This window comes from Lissotriton helveticus, chromosome 11 (assembly GCF_964261635.1).
Source record: "Lissotriton helveticus chromosome 11, aLisHel1.1, whole genome shotgun sequence".
Taxonomy (NCBI): Eukaryota; Metazoa; Chordata; class Amphibia; order Caudata; family Salamandridae; genus Lissotriton; species Lissotriton helveticus.
This window is the reverse complement of record NC_136072.1, coordinates 4584631-4600994: the sequence shown is the minus strand read 5'-3', so window position 1 is coordinate 4600994 and position 16364 is coordinate 4584631. Positions and strand designations below refer to the sequence as shown.

General features: G+C 47.3%; 1 protein-coding gene across 1 annotated transcript in view; it reads right to left on the bottom strand.

The window, feature by feature from the left end:
* The window catches only part of LOC144792953 (putative cation-transporting ATPase 13A4), a 254179-nt gene that overhangs the window by 122781 nt on the left and 115034 nt on the right, over positions 1 to 16364 (bottom strand). Inside the window, exon 15 of the mRNA XM_078668165.1 lies at positions 2728 to 2814. Coding sequence (XP_078524291.1) covers positions 2728 to 2814 — 87 coding nt within the window. The remainder of the gene's footprint in view (positions 1 to 2727; positions 2815 to 16364) is intronic.

Sequence of the window (16364 nt, the reverse complement as noted above, 5' to 3'; positions counted from 1 at the left end):
GAATGTTGGTACGTGAGGATGCTGTGTGGAATGTTGGTTTGTGAGGATGCTGTGTGGAATGTTGGTACATGAGGATGCTGTGTGGAATGTTGGTACGTGCGGATGCCATGGAATGTTGGGACGTGAGGATGCTGTGTGGAATGTTGGTTTGTGAGGATGCTGTGTGGAATGTTGGTACATGAGGATGCTGTGTGGAATGTTGGTTTGTGAGGATGCTGTGTGGAATGTTGGAACGTGAGGATACTGTGTGAAATGTTGGTACATGAGGATGCTGTGTGGAATGTTGGTTTGTGAGGATGCTGTGTGGAATGTTGGTACATGAGGATGCTGTGTGGAATGTTGGTACGTGAGGATGCTGTGTGGAATGTTGGTACATGAGGATGCTGTGTGGAATGTTGGTACGTGAGAATGCTGTGTGGAATGTTGGTACATGAGGATGCTGTGTGGAATGTTGGTACATGAGGATGCTGTGTGGAATGTTGGGACGTGAGGATATTGTGTGGAATGTTGGTACATGAGGATGCTGTGTGGAATGTTGGTACATGAGGATGCTGTGTGGAATGTTGGTACATGAGGATGCTGTGTGGAATGTTGGTAAGTGAGGATGCTGTGTGGAATGTTGGTACATGAGGATGCTGTGTGGAATGTTGGTAAGTGAGGATATTGTGTGGAATGTTGGTACATGAGGATGTTGTGTGGAATGTTGGTACATGAGGATGCTGTGTGGAATGTTGGTACATGAGGATGCTGTGTGGAATGTTGGTATGTGAGGATGCTGTGTGGAATGTTGGTACGTGAGGATGCTGTGGAATGTTGGTACGTGAGGATGCTGTGGAATATTGGTACGTGAGGATTCTGTGTGGAATGTTGGTACGCGAGGAAGCTGTGGAATGTTGGTACGTGAGGATGCTGTGGAATGTTGGTACGTGAGGATGCTGTGTGGAATGTTGGTACGTGAGGATGCTGTGGAATGCTGGTACGTGAGGATGCTGTGTGGAATGTTGGTACGCGAGGAAGCTGTTGGTAAGTGAGGATGCTGTGTGGAATGTTGGTACGTGAGGATGCTGTGTGGAATGTTGGTACGTGAGGATGCTGTGTGGAATGTTGGTACGCGAGGAAGCTCGTTGGTACATGAAGATGTTGTGTGGAATGTTGGTACGTGTGGATGCTGTGTGGAATGTTGGTACGTGAGGATGCTGTGTGGAATGTTGGTACGTGAGGATGCTGTGTGGAATGTTGGTACGTGAGGATGCTGTGTGGAATGTTGGTACGCGAGGAAGCTGTTGGTACGTGAAGATGTTGTGTGGAATGTTGGTACGTGTGGATGCTGTGTGGAATGTTGGTATGTGAGGATGCTGTGTGGAATGTTGGTACGTGAGGATGCTGTGTGGAATGTTGGTACGTGAGGATGCTGTGTGGAATGTTGGTACGTGAGGATGCTGTGTGGAATGTTGGTACGTGAGGATGCTGTGTGGAATGTTGGTACGTGAGGATGTTGTGTGGAATGTTGGTACGTGAGGATGCTGTGTGGAATGTTGGTACGTGAGGATGCTGTGTGGAATGTTGGTACGTGAGGATGCTGTGTGGAATGTTGGTACGTGAGGATGTTGTGTGGAATGTTGGTACGTGTGGATGCTGTGTGGAATGTTGGTATGTGAGGATGCTGTGTGGAATGTTGGTACGTGAGGATGCTGTGTGGAATGTTGGTACGTGAGGATGCTGTGTGGAATGTTGGTACGTGAGGATGCTGTGTGGAATGTTGGTACGTGAGGATGCTGTGTGGAATGTTGGTACGTGAGGATGTTGTGTGGAATGTTGGTACGTGAGGATGCTGTGTGGAATGTTGGTACGTGAGGATGCTGTGTGGAATGTTGGTACGTGAGGATGCTGTGCGGAATGTTGGTACGTGTGGAGTCAGTTGGAGAATGGGCTGAGCAGCAGGAAGGCTGCTCCTGATGGGGCTCTTGATGATAACACCCTCCCTCACTTCTCCCGAACCGCAGCCCATGCAGGGGCAGTGTGGCCAGGGGGGGAGTTTTCAACGGACGATGACCAGAGAAAGTTAATTATTTATTTAATTTACCCTCATCATTGTCTGTCAAAATCCCCCTCCCAGCCGGTCCACCAGTCTTACTTGCATGGGCCGCAGCTGCTTCTCCCCTTCCTTATCCCTCATTGTGAACCCCTCCTTCACATCTCACAGTGAACCCCTCCCTCACCTCTACCTATGAGCCCCTCCCTCACTTCTCCCCTCCCTCATCCCTCACTGTGAACCCCTTCCTCACCTCTCACCTTGACCCACCCTCACCTCCCACTGTGAGCCCTTCCTCATCTCTCACTGTGAACTCACTCGGCCATCATCCCTCACTTCTCACTGAGAACTCCCTTTTCCCCTCAGTGTGAACCCCTCCTCACCTCTCACTGTTAACCCTGTCCTTGGTGCAACATGTTATTTGATGTATGATTAAGTATTTATTCCAAAGCACCAGCAGTCAGTTGCAGCAGTCATGCCAGACCTAAAAGTAGTGTGAACATCTGGCGGCATTACCCGCCTGCTCATCACTCACTGAGTGGAGGGATAGACACTATCTGAGCAGGGCACTCGCTGCCACTGAACACTGAAAGCTTGTAGAGGAGGCAAGGAGTGAGTGACAGCTCGCACGTACACATATGGATGGTGCAGTGATTGGTCACAACCAGCAGGTGGTGTTGTCGTGAGTCACTTACAACATGCGCAGCGGGTCCAGGCTTCACTGTCATGTGCTGTGGGGGTGCACCACTCCCACCGCTGTCTGCTCCCCCATCTTCAAGTACCTGTGTGGAATTTTTTTTACAATATAGTTAGTGTGAATAATTGTACAAAATATTAATAGCATGTGAACGACCAGTGGGAGGAGACTCTAAGAGCTGAAGAGACATCATAAGAGAAAGAATCGCCCATAAAACCCTGGATATTTTAGCAGTGGCCACAGCTAGTGATGGAGGTTCACACAGAGTAACGTCACTAAAGAATAGAGGGAGTGACTGCAAAAATTACACCACAGCACAGCAATACAACCTAAAGCACAACAGCAAAACGCAGTACAAAAGCGCAACATTGCAGCACAAAAGAACTCAGCAACACGCATACAGTAGACAACACCACAAAAACATTATGCACCAACACAAAAATACACTGCGATAACACAATAGCACACTTTTGCAACTGCGTAACAATGTGCAGCTAGAAAGCAGAATACAATAAAACAGAAAACAAAATGGAGCAAAATTTGTGGTAAGTCTTAAAGGGAAAAACATAATTGTAGCACTCAACAGAAGAGGATAGAATGGGCAGGAGAGTTAAAGCCAGGCAAGCACAATCCTGGATAAGAAGAAGAACAACGTACCCCATCAAGTCAGGCTACATACGAATTACAACAATGAGTCATGACGCTTCCTAGACACTGGCATCTAGTGAGATGAGATCTCATAATAGGTAGATTGGTCACACCACAACTATTGGTAATATATCAGAAATAAAACTCGATAGAAGACATCTCGGTGCAGACAGAATAAGGATGGATGGCGAAAGGAACAACATGGCTTCTTTCATTGTGAAAGTACAAAGCATGCAAAGGCACCACAAACAGAAATATTACAACCTGCCCACAAGGAGACTTGCTACCATACACACATTTATAACGTGTATCAGGGACCACTGTGTGTATGTTTTTGAATGTCTGTGCAGCCTGCATTATGTGGAAAGCATGATTCTTCCAACAACAAAGAGGATACTTAAGCATGTTAGGGCGATCAAGAATTGTGATCAGAATTACTGTGTAGCCAGACGCTGGCAAACAAAACATGATCAGAACTGACACCCTTTCCTTTTTTGTAATTGACAGAATCAATATTATTCTGGGAGATGGAGAAAGAAAAGAATTTGAGGATTTTGGAGTCTGAATATATCATCGTCTTGAACATCAAGTCTCCGGGAGGGTTGAATGTGGAGGAGGAAGTTCGTGTACATATTGGATAACCTGATGAGACGTTTATGTTATCTTTTCATCAACACTTTAACATTTTGTTTGATTTTTAATGAATATGTTCTTAGCGAACTTAGGAACAAAAAAATGGTGAGGGATAAGTCCACATAAATGAATCGGTATCTGTTTTTAGATGAACTTTCCTGAATGACTTTTTGAAATTGTGATGAATTGATTATGAGATATGACTTCAATGGTTAATTCATTCCAGAATGTTTTGCACTTTTCTCACTATTTAAAGAGGTTGGTTTAAATCATATTATTTAACTTTATTGGTGTCACCTCTCTTTTGTTACGGGTAGGCAGGATCAATGAAAATGGAGACTATTCAAAATAATTTCAATGTGATTATTGGGCTCATGGGAAACCAGCAATGGATGCATATGGACTTAGGGCCAGATGTAGGTAATTCCGATTTACCTACTCTTAAATACCGAATCATACCGAATCGGTATTTAAGAGTAGGTAAATAGGAAGCAGGCAGATGTAGGTAATCTTGATTTTGGAATTACCGAATCGGTAAGATTCGGTATTTACCGAATCTGTAAATACCGAATCGGTATTTCCCATTGATTCCTATGGGCCTTGAGGCCCATAGGAATCAATGGGAAATACCGATTCGGTATTTACAGATTCGGTAAATAACGAATCCTGGCAGGGGGAGTGGGGCGTCACTTTGACACCCTGTAGCAACCCAATTGCAGGCTTGTGTGCCATGTGGCACACAGACATGCCCTAAGGGCATGTCTGTGTGTCACATGGCATAGGTGTACATGCACAGATGTGCATGTACACTGGAATTTGGTATTTTACCACCCAATAGGATTGGGTGGTCAAATAAGAACTCCTAAGGGCCTGTGGCACTGCAAACTGTGCCACCTACATATGGATTTACAGAATCAGTATATTTACCGATTCGGAAAAATACCGAAGTGGTAAATTTACCGAATCTGTAAAATCCGAGCTACCTACATGTCAAAAGCCAAATACCGGTCGGTAACGGCCGGATTCGGCAGTTACCGACCGGTATTTGGCTACCTACATCTGGCCCTTAGTGATGCAGAAAATCATGCAGGGCAGCAAGTCACCTTGCTGACTGCCTAATAGGGAAAGGGCAGGAATGCAGTTTATTTTTCATAATACAGTGCATTCCTGTCTATTTCCTGAGCGGGTGCACAATATGCTGCCTAGCACAAATGTAGGGACATTTGCACCATGTTGCAATGCTGCCTGCATTGTAAAGGACCCCTTCCTGCACAAAACAATCCTCGGAGGCATTGCCCTCTTTCTGTGTGTGCTGCAGAATGCAGCACACATAGAAAGAGGAAACAACAAGGAGAAATAAAGATATTTCTCCTAGTTATGGCCACCTGGGGAGGTGCATCATTTTGACTAAGCATGGGCGGATTTTGCGGATTCGCAATCCGCGAATTTGCGTATTTGCGTATTCGCGGATTGCGAAAATACGCGAAATCCGTGAATTCTCGCGGATTTGCGTATTTTTTGGGGGTGTGTGTGTTCGCACGGGTTTCTGCAAGTTCGGGAGGGTTTTGTACAATTTCGCAAATTGCGAACTTACTTGTCGGGTCGCCAGTTTTGCGAACTTGTTGTTTCTACGTGCCCAGCCTGTTTGCTAAGATTTCTTCATCACTTCCACCCTCTGTCACCACTGGCACTCTCTTTGGTCACCCATGCCACCCTCTGGCTCACCCATGTCACCCTCTGTGTCATCACATCACCCTCTAGTTCACCAGTGTACATTATTGGGGCAAAGCAAAGCACTGCCATCCTCTGTCAACACTGGCACTCTGGTTCACCCATGCCACCCTCTGGCTGGCACACCCATGCCACCCTCAGTGTCATCACAACACCCTCTGATTGACCACTGAGTGAACAAACACCTGCTAAGTGCTTTAAGTTTTGCAAACAACAACACCTGCCCTGCCCCAACTGACATTAATGAAGGCTGGCACCTGCTTGTCTGCTCCCTTTCCTTTTTGTTGCAAATGCAATGTATATAATTTGTTTTAACAGGATGCAATGGCATACTTGTAACTATTCTGTGACTGTCAGAGCAGGGTCACACAATAGTTGCAAGTAGGCAACCGGATTCTGGAGGGCCCCTTCAGGAAGCACTACAGGTAAATGGTTACAAATGATGAGCTCGAACTTTTGCACCTGCTCGTTCGTTTCGCTTTTGCAAAACTCGTTTTTCGGTAATTTCGCCCTATTCGCGGGGCGCGTCGTAGTGCGAACTGGCCCGTGGAGGCCGCGAACTCGTGCGAGTTACCTCAAGGTTGAGTATGGGCGCCGCCATTTTGTTTGCGTGACGTATTTCCGTTTCCGCCCGCTATGTGTAATCTCGCGCGACTCACGCCTTGCGAATACAAGTTCGCACGAGTTCGCGAGAGAAATCGCGTGCGAACTTACTTACGCGCACGTGATCGGGCCGCCATCTTGTTTTTCATTCATTCCTATGTGTCTGGGTATGGTGTTTCTATCCTCTGTATATCTCTGCCATCCTTTGCTTGTTTTAATATTTTGTTGATCTATTTAACTTATTTTCTATCCCTCTATTTTTCTAGATCTATATTTTTGTGTTTTAGGCTACTTTTGTTTACTTTTGAACTACTTTTTTAAACTTTTATTTCCTTCTTCCCTACTCTTATTCTTTTTCATTTTTTCTCTTTTTTACTGCTAACACCTGCCCAGAACATGGTCAAGACAGCTGTCAAGCTGCCCAAGACGGGCACCGCAGCCCGTGCCCGGCTCCCGTGTGGTCGCTTGAGGGCGGAAATGGTGGTGCCCCGGGAGATCTTCAGCCCTGAGGAGGTGGGCGCACTTGTTTTTTATGTGCAGCGCCGTCTCCCCAGGACCATCGCGGCAGGCGGCAGGATCGCTGCTGGTTACACCAACAGCCAGGAGCGACGGAAGCGGTGGGGGCAGGTGTGCCGGGCCCTTTTTAAGATCACGGGGGTCCAGCGCACCTACAATCAAGTCACCCACCGCTGGACCGACATCCTGGACCGAGAGCGTGACCTGCTAGACGTGCTGGGAGTGGAGGTCCCCGGGCTTGGTGAGTAGTAGTAGCAATTTTTTCATTACTCACTACTCTGTTTTTTCTCCTGCTCTATGTGGCTGTGTTATATTGCAAATGTTTGCTTTAACTTTTTTACAAAGAGCAATAATGCTGCTGGTGATTACATTGATAGGAGAGGTAAATTACTATTTCAAAATCTTCTGTGCATTTCAGGTGCACTGTTCTCCTTCTCTGTGCCGGTGCCACTGCTTATTTGTTTTCTATTTTGTGTTCATTTAATTGGGCTGAGTAATGTATGAGTGTATTTTACAGAACTGCGTAATGCTAGACACAAAGGGGCAGATTTACAAGCCCCTTGTTCCACGTTTACACTGCCTTACCTGACGCACAGCGACGTAAACGTGGCGCATCCCTGCGAGTCATGTACAACGTGATGCATCTAAGGAGATGCGCCACGTGAAGGCCTGGGCCTGCGCCACAATGGGTGCGTTCCCACGCAGGGGGGGGTGGGGGGTGGGGGGTGCCGGTCAGGCAGATGTGTGCCTCGCAAAAGTGCCTGCGTGAAATCTACAAGATTTAACGCAGGCACTTCCGCGACGCTGCTATGTCAATTCTTTATGCCTGCTTGCTTGAAGCAGGCGTAAGGACTGATGCGGTATGTTGAGTATTATTGGGCAGCCCTGAGCACTGCTATAGTTGCATCGCGCCCGCGACGCGACTCTAGAGATGCGCCCCTATTTCGTCACGAGATGCGTCACGCATCTGCCTACCCTTGCGCCAGGGTTTGCCGCATTGTAATAGCGGCGCATCTGCCGTGACGCAAGGTTAGTTTTGCGTTACGCATTTGTTCTGGTGCACATCTGGAGGTGTCCAGCTCAGAACTCGTAAGTATGCCCCTAAGTGTCAGATTAGCAATTACCTGCGCATCCCTGCAAAGTGTGCGGCACGCCAGCACCACCCATGGTGCGCCGTATTTACAATGCGGCACACCATGGTCCCAAAACGTCACCGAAGCGTTACGCATCGGTGCCGTAAAGGCGGCTCATTGATGGAGTTGCGTTGCAACGATGGCGCAGCTCCAGCAATGCTGCGTCAAGCCGTAAGTCTGCTTCATGCAGGCGCAGGGTTTCAGTGACGCATCATTGTCCTAAATGACTGATTGAAATTTTATATATTCCCCATAACCACTTTTAGCATGCGTTCCTGCGCAGGAACGCCCTCCCTTGCGATGGAATGCTCCCTAATGGCGCAGGGTTTTAGAATGGGATGCATCTCCCATATGCGTCACGTTGTTAATATACGCCACACCATGGCGCCTCTCTTGTTGTGGCGCTGCGTCACAAAATTGACGCAAGAATGGAGCAAAAGAGCTGCAAGGGGCTTGTAAATCTGCCCCTAGAGTAGAGGCTCAGGTGCAGTCCTTCCTTTGTAGCCCTCTTTTTGGATGAAATAGTAGGTTCTTGTTCTTTCTAAATGTTTGATTTGGTTGACAAGGACATCGGCAAGCAGCAATCATCAATGTTTTCTGTTATTTCTTTCATGTTGTACGTCAGGTCCGCCCAGGGGCAAGCGGACCGAAAAATCTGATGCAGCAGTGGCTCCAAAGGAGGAGGATGCAGGCCAGGGCGGCGAGTGCTCCTTTGCTGGCCCCAGTAAGTTTTCATTTAAATATAGAGGACCTATTGTTGTCCAAGCATTCCTAATTTAATTGTTTCGAAATAGTGTTTAGATAGGAGCAAAATCAATAATCCTACTGTTGCAGGGACAATTCTCCACAAACCGAACTATGGACACCAAAGACCAGAGTAATAATATTTCAGAGTGGCGTGTTTGGCACACTGTATAAATAAACCTGGTAGTGTCAGCAGCACAGACTCCTCCTTGCAAAAATTGCAAAACTTTTCGCTCAGTCACTCTAGTCTGGACTCTCTGGAGGACTAAAAACCACAGAGTCAATTCAAGTTTAAAAGCTTTATTAAAAGTTTAAGTAAACACATATATTAAAATAAAGTTAGTTGGAAATGGAAAAGTGCTTGGTGCTGAGTTGATGAGTACTGGATTGGTACACATTTCTTGTGGTCGAGCCGAGCTTTCACCTGGTTTGAAGTTGATGTTCCTCTTGTCCTTAGAAGTCCAGTTTCTGTCTGTTCAGAGAAAAATAGTGTGTGTTAAAATTAAGCAAGCATTCAACAATTGTGACAAAAAAATGAAGCAAGACAACAGCTTTCCCTCGAAGGAGGGACATTTACTTTAGACTAGAGTAGACAGTCAATTAATTTTTCTGTTGTTTTCACATTTTTTCATTCATAGACCAAATACTAGTGGAGTGGTGTAATCTAACATTCTTAAATCTACTTTGTAGGTGGAACATCTGGTGGCGGGGCCAGCTCGGATGTGGTGGTCATCATTGACTCGGAGTCCGAGGATCAATCTGGGGAGGAGGCGGCGCTAGAGGAGTCGGACCAAGAGCAAGAAGTACAGACTGTGAGGAAGGAGACGGTGGCGGTGGCGAGTACAGGTAAGCTGGATCATGGAGGTACTATCTGACTCTTAGATAGGATATGATGTGTATTCAGTGGTGGCCCAGTGACAAATTACAATATGGTAATTACAGCAGGCTGGGACCGACAGACAGATAGAGGCAGAGACAGAGAGAGAGGAAGACAGAAGGAGAGAGAGAGAGGGAGGGAGCCAGAGGGAGGGTGAGGGAGGGAGACAGAGAGAGAGAGACAGCGAGGTAGAGGGAGACAAAGGGAGACAGAAAGAGGGAGACAGAGAGAGAGAGAGAGAGAGAGAGGGAGGGAAACAGACATATCGCCTGGGCCTGGTGCAGATGATACGGTTGCTGGTGTGGTTAACGGCTCAGAGGAAAAATCACTCACTTCTGCCAGATCTCTTTCATATGAAAGAGCACCAAACCAAGGATACAAGTGAGTTGTGGGAAGGGAAATGGTGATTCAAGCGCCCCTCCCTGCGGACGCCCATGATACTGGCCTGAATAGTTTTGTACTGCCCTGGCTAGTTGCTAGTTGTACTGTGACACAACTTCCTGCTGAATCATTTTGTGTTAATCATATTCTTAAAGAGCATTGGTTACAGATTATGTCTTTCTTTCTTCATATAGTTGGCAATACTAAAACCTCCAAACCAACGAGGAGTATGCTGGCTGTACTGGCCCGGCAACGGAGGCTGGAAGCAACTGTTGCCGAATATCGGCGACTGGTGGAAATGGAGGGGGACGACACGCACTCCAGTGCATCAAACCTAACATCATCTACATCCTCCTCTGTTACCCCACGTTTTGCCGGTAAGCACAGTGCTCCAGCGAACCGGAGCCGTGCCGGAAGACGCCACCGCCGAGCAGCAAAAGCTGCACCTCGCAGCACTGTTAAAGGTCGCTTGCGCCGTGCACTCCGCAGAGTGTCCGACCTAGAGGCGGAGGTCCAGAAATGGAACAAATATCAGAATGTGGTGGAGGGCCTCCGCCTAGATCAAGCCATCCTCCAAGAAAAGTACAATGCCCAGGCCCTAAAGCATGATGCCCTGGAGGCCAAACTTAACAGCTTGCATCCCTAGAGTGTCCCTTGCCCCTTTTTTTGAGACTTTTGGGGGGTGGGAATTGGGAGTTGGGTTTTTTGGGGACTTTTGAGGACTATTTATTTGTTGGGGTTAGGGAGGGTCTTGCGGGAGATTATTTTGTTAGGGATATAAATATACTTTTTCAAACTTTATCTGAGCATACCTGTTTTTTTACTACTTTTGAGCTGGGTGGGTGGTGGCTTTGCAGTAATTTCATTTAACTGAACACTGTCATCGTGTTGGTTCACGTGCAATAGGCCAAATGTTTTCCAAAGTAAATGCCTGTCACAGAGTTTGATAATTCTTGAGCCCTAGGACTTTGCTGCTAGTACCACTGTCACTCTCTCGCCTCTCCGAATACTCCATTATACTACCTCCCATCCAAACGCTTATCTTACCTGTAATTTGTGTTTGAGGGCTGGCTCCACCTGGAATTCACAGTGTCCTAAGGCGTTCTGCAGCAGGGCCCCAACTGGAGTTTCCCGGCGTGGATTTTCTGCAAAACAAAAGCAATCAACATTAGAAATGTGGCAGCGGTGCTCACACAACCCAAAAACCTAGAAGCCCCAGAGACAGCACCCCTGAGACAGGCAAGCGAGCAATAATAACGCCTACACGTTCACGTGCAATAGGCCAAATGTTTTCCTAAGTAAATGCCTGTCACAGAGTTTGTTAATTCAAGACAAGAGCCCTAGGACTTTACTGCTAGTACCACTGTCACTCTCTCGCCTCTCCGAATACTCCATTATACTACCTCCCATCCAAACGCTTATCTTACCTGTAATTTGTGTTTGAGGGCTGGCTCCACCTGGAATTCACAGTGTCCTAAGGCGTTCTGCAGCAGGGCCACAACTGGAGTTTCCCGGCGTGGATTTTCTGCAAATCAAAAGCAATCAACATTAGAAATGTGGCAGCGGTGCTCACACAACCCTAAAACCTAGAAGCCCCACAGACAGCACCCCTGAGACAGGCAAGCGAGCAATAAAAACGCCTACACGTTCACGTGCAATAGGCCAAATGTTTTCCTAAATAAATGCCTGTCACAGAGTTTGATAATTCTTGAGCCCTAGGACTTTGCTGCTAGTACCACTGTCACTCTCTCGCCTCTCCGAATACTCCATTATACTACCTCCCATCCAAACGCTTATCTTACCTGTAATTTGTGTTTGAGGGCTGGCTCCACCTGGAATTCACAGTGGGGGACTCATCAACGTTAAGTAAGTTTCTTCATTGTGCAGAATACAGGCATCAGCATTATGGGTAATGGATAGGGTGAGTCTGGAGGAGGAGGAGGACTCAGGATAGACGACCAGGACTGAGTTCTTGTCAACTAACTGTTGTGAACCTGAGGAATGCTGCGGCATCAAAATCAAGACAGTTCTGTTGCTGGGCTTGTTGTTTTATTGGTTGATTACAGTTTTGTTGGGAATGTGATGAAGCACTTGCTAAAGAAAGACAGACACACAGGAATAAAAGTGAATAAGGAGGACTATTTACAATTAATGAATGATTGAGTCATTTTCAGAACTCGCTGTCAGGGAAGCAGAACTCGTCCTCATACTCTGCTAAATCATCAGTCGGGGTTACTTCTGGTAACTGAGGAGAACTTTCCTCAGGTAGGGCGGTGTCCTCTTCTTCCTGCGTGCATTCTCGTACTCTGTAATCTGGTGGTATGAAGTGCTGGTTCATCTTTATCAAGGTGAGCCGCTCCACATTTGCGGGCAAGAGGCGGGACCTTTTGGAAGTCACAATGCCACCAGCAGAACTAAAAACACGTTCTGAGGACACGCTTGCGAGTGGGCAAGACAAGTAATTGATAGCCAGGTTGGTGAGCTCTCGCCATATTTTTCTTTTCCCATGCCAATACGCCAATGGGTCCTCAGTAATATTGACCTCTGTTGAGTCATCCAGATAGGCCTGCACCATTGAAAGAATGTCCTCCCGGATTCCTGTACTTTGCACTTCTGTGTCTTTTCTAGGACCAGGAAACCCTAGCTGAGTTAGCCAACTCGCTTCTGACATATCGCATGCGCCTGGTGCAGATGATACGGTTGCTGGTGTGGTTAACGGCTCAGAGGGAAAGTCACTCACTTCTGCCACAGGCACAGATGCAGAAGGGCTTTTTTGGGACGCCTGATGGCCTGCTGATTTACTAGTGGTACTGTCTTCTCCTACAGTTTCCTTCCGCTCTCTTTCAAAACGAATGGCTGACTGAGCTAGCCAACCTTTGTACTCCGATGTTTCAAAAGGAATTATTACTTTGCCAAACAATGGCTTTTTGTAACGTGGATCCAGAATAGTAGCACAAATGTAGTGCTGTTGTTTCTTGATATTTACAAGCCGTTCATTGCTAACTAGGCGTTGTAATAATCTCTGCGCCAACTCATGTGCTTCGTTCTTTCCAACGTCCTCTAATTGTGAAGACACCACCTTGACTTGGTGCTCGAGCTTCAGCAACAGTGCGATAGCTTTGCTCAAAGAACAGTCCTCCCTGCTGACGTCACGCGTGAAGACCTCAAAAGGCCGAAGCATGTCTGTCAGGCTTTTAACTAGCTGCCATTGCTCCACCGCTAGCATCATTTCTGTCGTATCACCACCCAGGTTGTAGAAATACTCATTGACTACTGGAAACAGCTCATGCAGACGCTCAAGCATGTAGAAGGTTGAGTTCCAACGTGTTGCCACCTCCTGGATAAGTGCTTTCACTGGCATTCTACGTTCATTTTGCTTGCGCCTCAGCTCCTTCCGGGCCTTAAAAGAATGGTTGAAATGTGTGCATATTCTTCTGCAGATGGTCAGTGTTTTGTCGACTGCAAGTTCTTTTTTCAAAAAATTTTGCACAACAAGGTTGATACAGTGCGCCAAACACGGCACTCTGAAATAGAAACCGTCCGCCATGGCCTTAACTACATTGCTGCCATTATCTGTAGAAACATAACCAACCTTGCAATGTCTTGGGCGCAGCCATTGCAAGACCTTTTTGTTAAAGTCAGCCAAAATGTTGACTGCAGTATGACTTTTCTCCATGCCAAACATGGCTAATGTTGCATGTTTACGAGCACCCTTAAAAATCTCGATCAAGTCACCACCTGCATTTATCTGTTTTATAACCCCTGAAAAAGAGACCCAGTGTGCAGTGATGCACATGTAATCAAGGGCTTGGCAACTGGTCCACATGTCTGTTGTCAGGTGTATAGTGTGAACAGCACTCTTCTGCAAAGCTGCCCCCACCAACTCAAGCACCTCTTTGTGTAGTGCTGGAACAGCAACCCTGGCAAAATAGTACCGGCTAGGAACCTTCCATTTAGGGGCCAATGTTGCCACGAGTTCAAGGAAACCCACACCTTCGACAAACGAAAAAGGGAGAAGGTCCACCGCTAGCATTTTTGCCAGCTTAGTGTTATAGAGGCGTACAGTTGGGTGGTTGCGTTGAAATTGCGCATCTGAGGAGAACATGGCTGAAATGGTGCGCTGGACAAATTTACGGGATGATGCTGATGCCTTCTTCGACCCACTTCTGATCAGTGTTGACATTTTCCGCATTGGTGTGTCTCCCAGACTCTCAGTGTGCCTGCTATGTGTTACGGAGGGTGTGGTGCTGCCAGGGGTACTGGGTGCAACCGGACACATGTCTGACGCTTCTTCTACCTCCCCATCATCTTCAGATGAAACACCTACTATGGGTATATTTTGGCCACTTGCCCTTTGGGATCGCTTTCCCTTGACGTTTGCTAGGTGCGGAAACCATTCGACAGCGTGCTTTCTTTCAAGATGACCTATCTGGCCTCCGGTTCCATAGTTGGTACCAGTCTTACCACGGCTAACGCTAGTCTTACAAATGCAACAAACGGCTATGTTATCATATTTTTCATGGACACTAAAAAAGTTCCAAACTGGGGACTGGAAACTTCTGGTTTTGCCGCACGAGGTGATACTGCTGCCAATGCCAGATGAAGCAGTGGTGGATGAGCCTTGCAGACATCTACTGGGTTGTGCAATTATTGCAGCAACCTTACTTGAGGGAGTCGAGCTGGATGGAGTCCCCCTCTGGGGAGAAAATATGGGAGCTGTAGGTTTTGTTGAACTTGTGGTACTACTTGACTGCGTTGGTGGTGCTACCAGTGGCACGTCGCCAGGGTCACGCTCAGCATGACGTCGGGATAGGGTGTAAATGTCTGTCTGCTGCATGGCCGGTGTGGCTGGACTGACATGTGTGATGAATAGATCATTGCTGTCATCCTCTTCAACAACATCAGAATGCACCACTTCATCAAGTCGGACGTTCGGATCCATAAGTATGAGCTTTCCGGGGCCCTTCCTTTTAACATGTGATACCTTTCGCAGCTCATGGTGTGCCTCCCTCTCAGACGTCAGAGATGGTTGCCAATCTAGATCCAGATCATCATCTGATGGAGCAGGGCTTGAAGAGGAACTTCTACACACCCTCCTTGATCTTTTCCTTGCTGGGGAGCTGGGAGAAAATTAATCATCAGGAGGAGTGGCTTCGTCTTCCTGACATGATACCCCGGCTCCAAAGTCAATTTCCTCCTGTGCCCCTACTTCTGGAAGAACAACCATTGTGGGCACTTGCACCGCTCCATGCGCCGCTACATGGGCATCTTCTCTGACCTCTACTTGCAAGTCTCCATGGACCTCTCCTTCTCGGCCTTCTCCTTCTCGGCCTTCTCCTTCTCGGCCTTCTCCTTCTCGGCCTTCTCCTTCTCGGCCTTCTCCTTCTCGGCCAGCTCCTTCTCGGACAGCTCCTTCTCGGACAGCTCCTTCTCGGACAGCTCCTTCTTGGACAGCTCCTTCTCGGACAGCTCCTTCTCGGACAGCTCCTTCTCGGACAGCTCCTTCTTGGACAGCTCCTTGCGCATGTACTTCTGCTTGTACTAGTAGCCCATGCAGTTGTTGTTGCGGCTTTGGTTGTTGAATAGTACTTGTGAGATGAGTTACAACCTGTGTTGATGGTGTGCTGCTACTTTCTTGCGAGGAACCAACATCACTGGTCGTTGGTGATTCAACAACTAAACAGGCTACCTGTGCAGCACTCATGGTGGGCCTTTGTTTTTTTTGTTGTTGTTGCCCAAAAAATGTATTGGTTGAGCCACCAGTCTCCTTGGTAAGTGGTGCCACTTGCTTCTTCTTCTCCTTAGTAGAGACATCTTTATTGCAAGAGGACCTACGGGCACCTCTTTTTGGAGCCATCTTCTTCAGATGTCGGAACAACAGGCCGCAGCAGCACTTCTTCCTGGCACTGATGCTCAACGATGATGCGGAGTTTTGTGCACCTGAACGCAAACGAAGACAGAGGAACATCAGTAAATATAAATGTTGCATATGTAGCGCTTGAATAAACAGTTTGCAAGTAGGCATTTATGAATACACACGTGCACACTGCACACCACCACACAATATGGAAATTTCAAAATTAGGATTTGCTAAATTTTTGGGAAACAGGAATTTAACATTGATCCAAGAGAGCAAACACACAGAGGGTTGTACTTTCATGTACCCCTGACTCCGCCTGGGCACAATGGGTGAAAGCAAGGCACAATGGGTGCAGGCCTATGTCTCAAAGCTCACTGCCTGCCTTCAAAATGGCCGCTTGACCCCCCCATCCACATGGCCAGGACCATGCCTCAAAATGGCCACCACCAACATAGCCAGCACCCAACCCCTACTCCAAAAAGTCAAAAAACACAACACAAATCAAATCA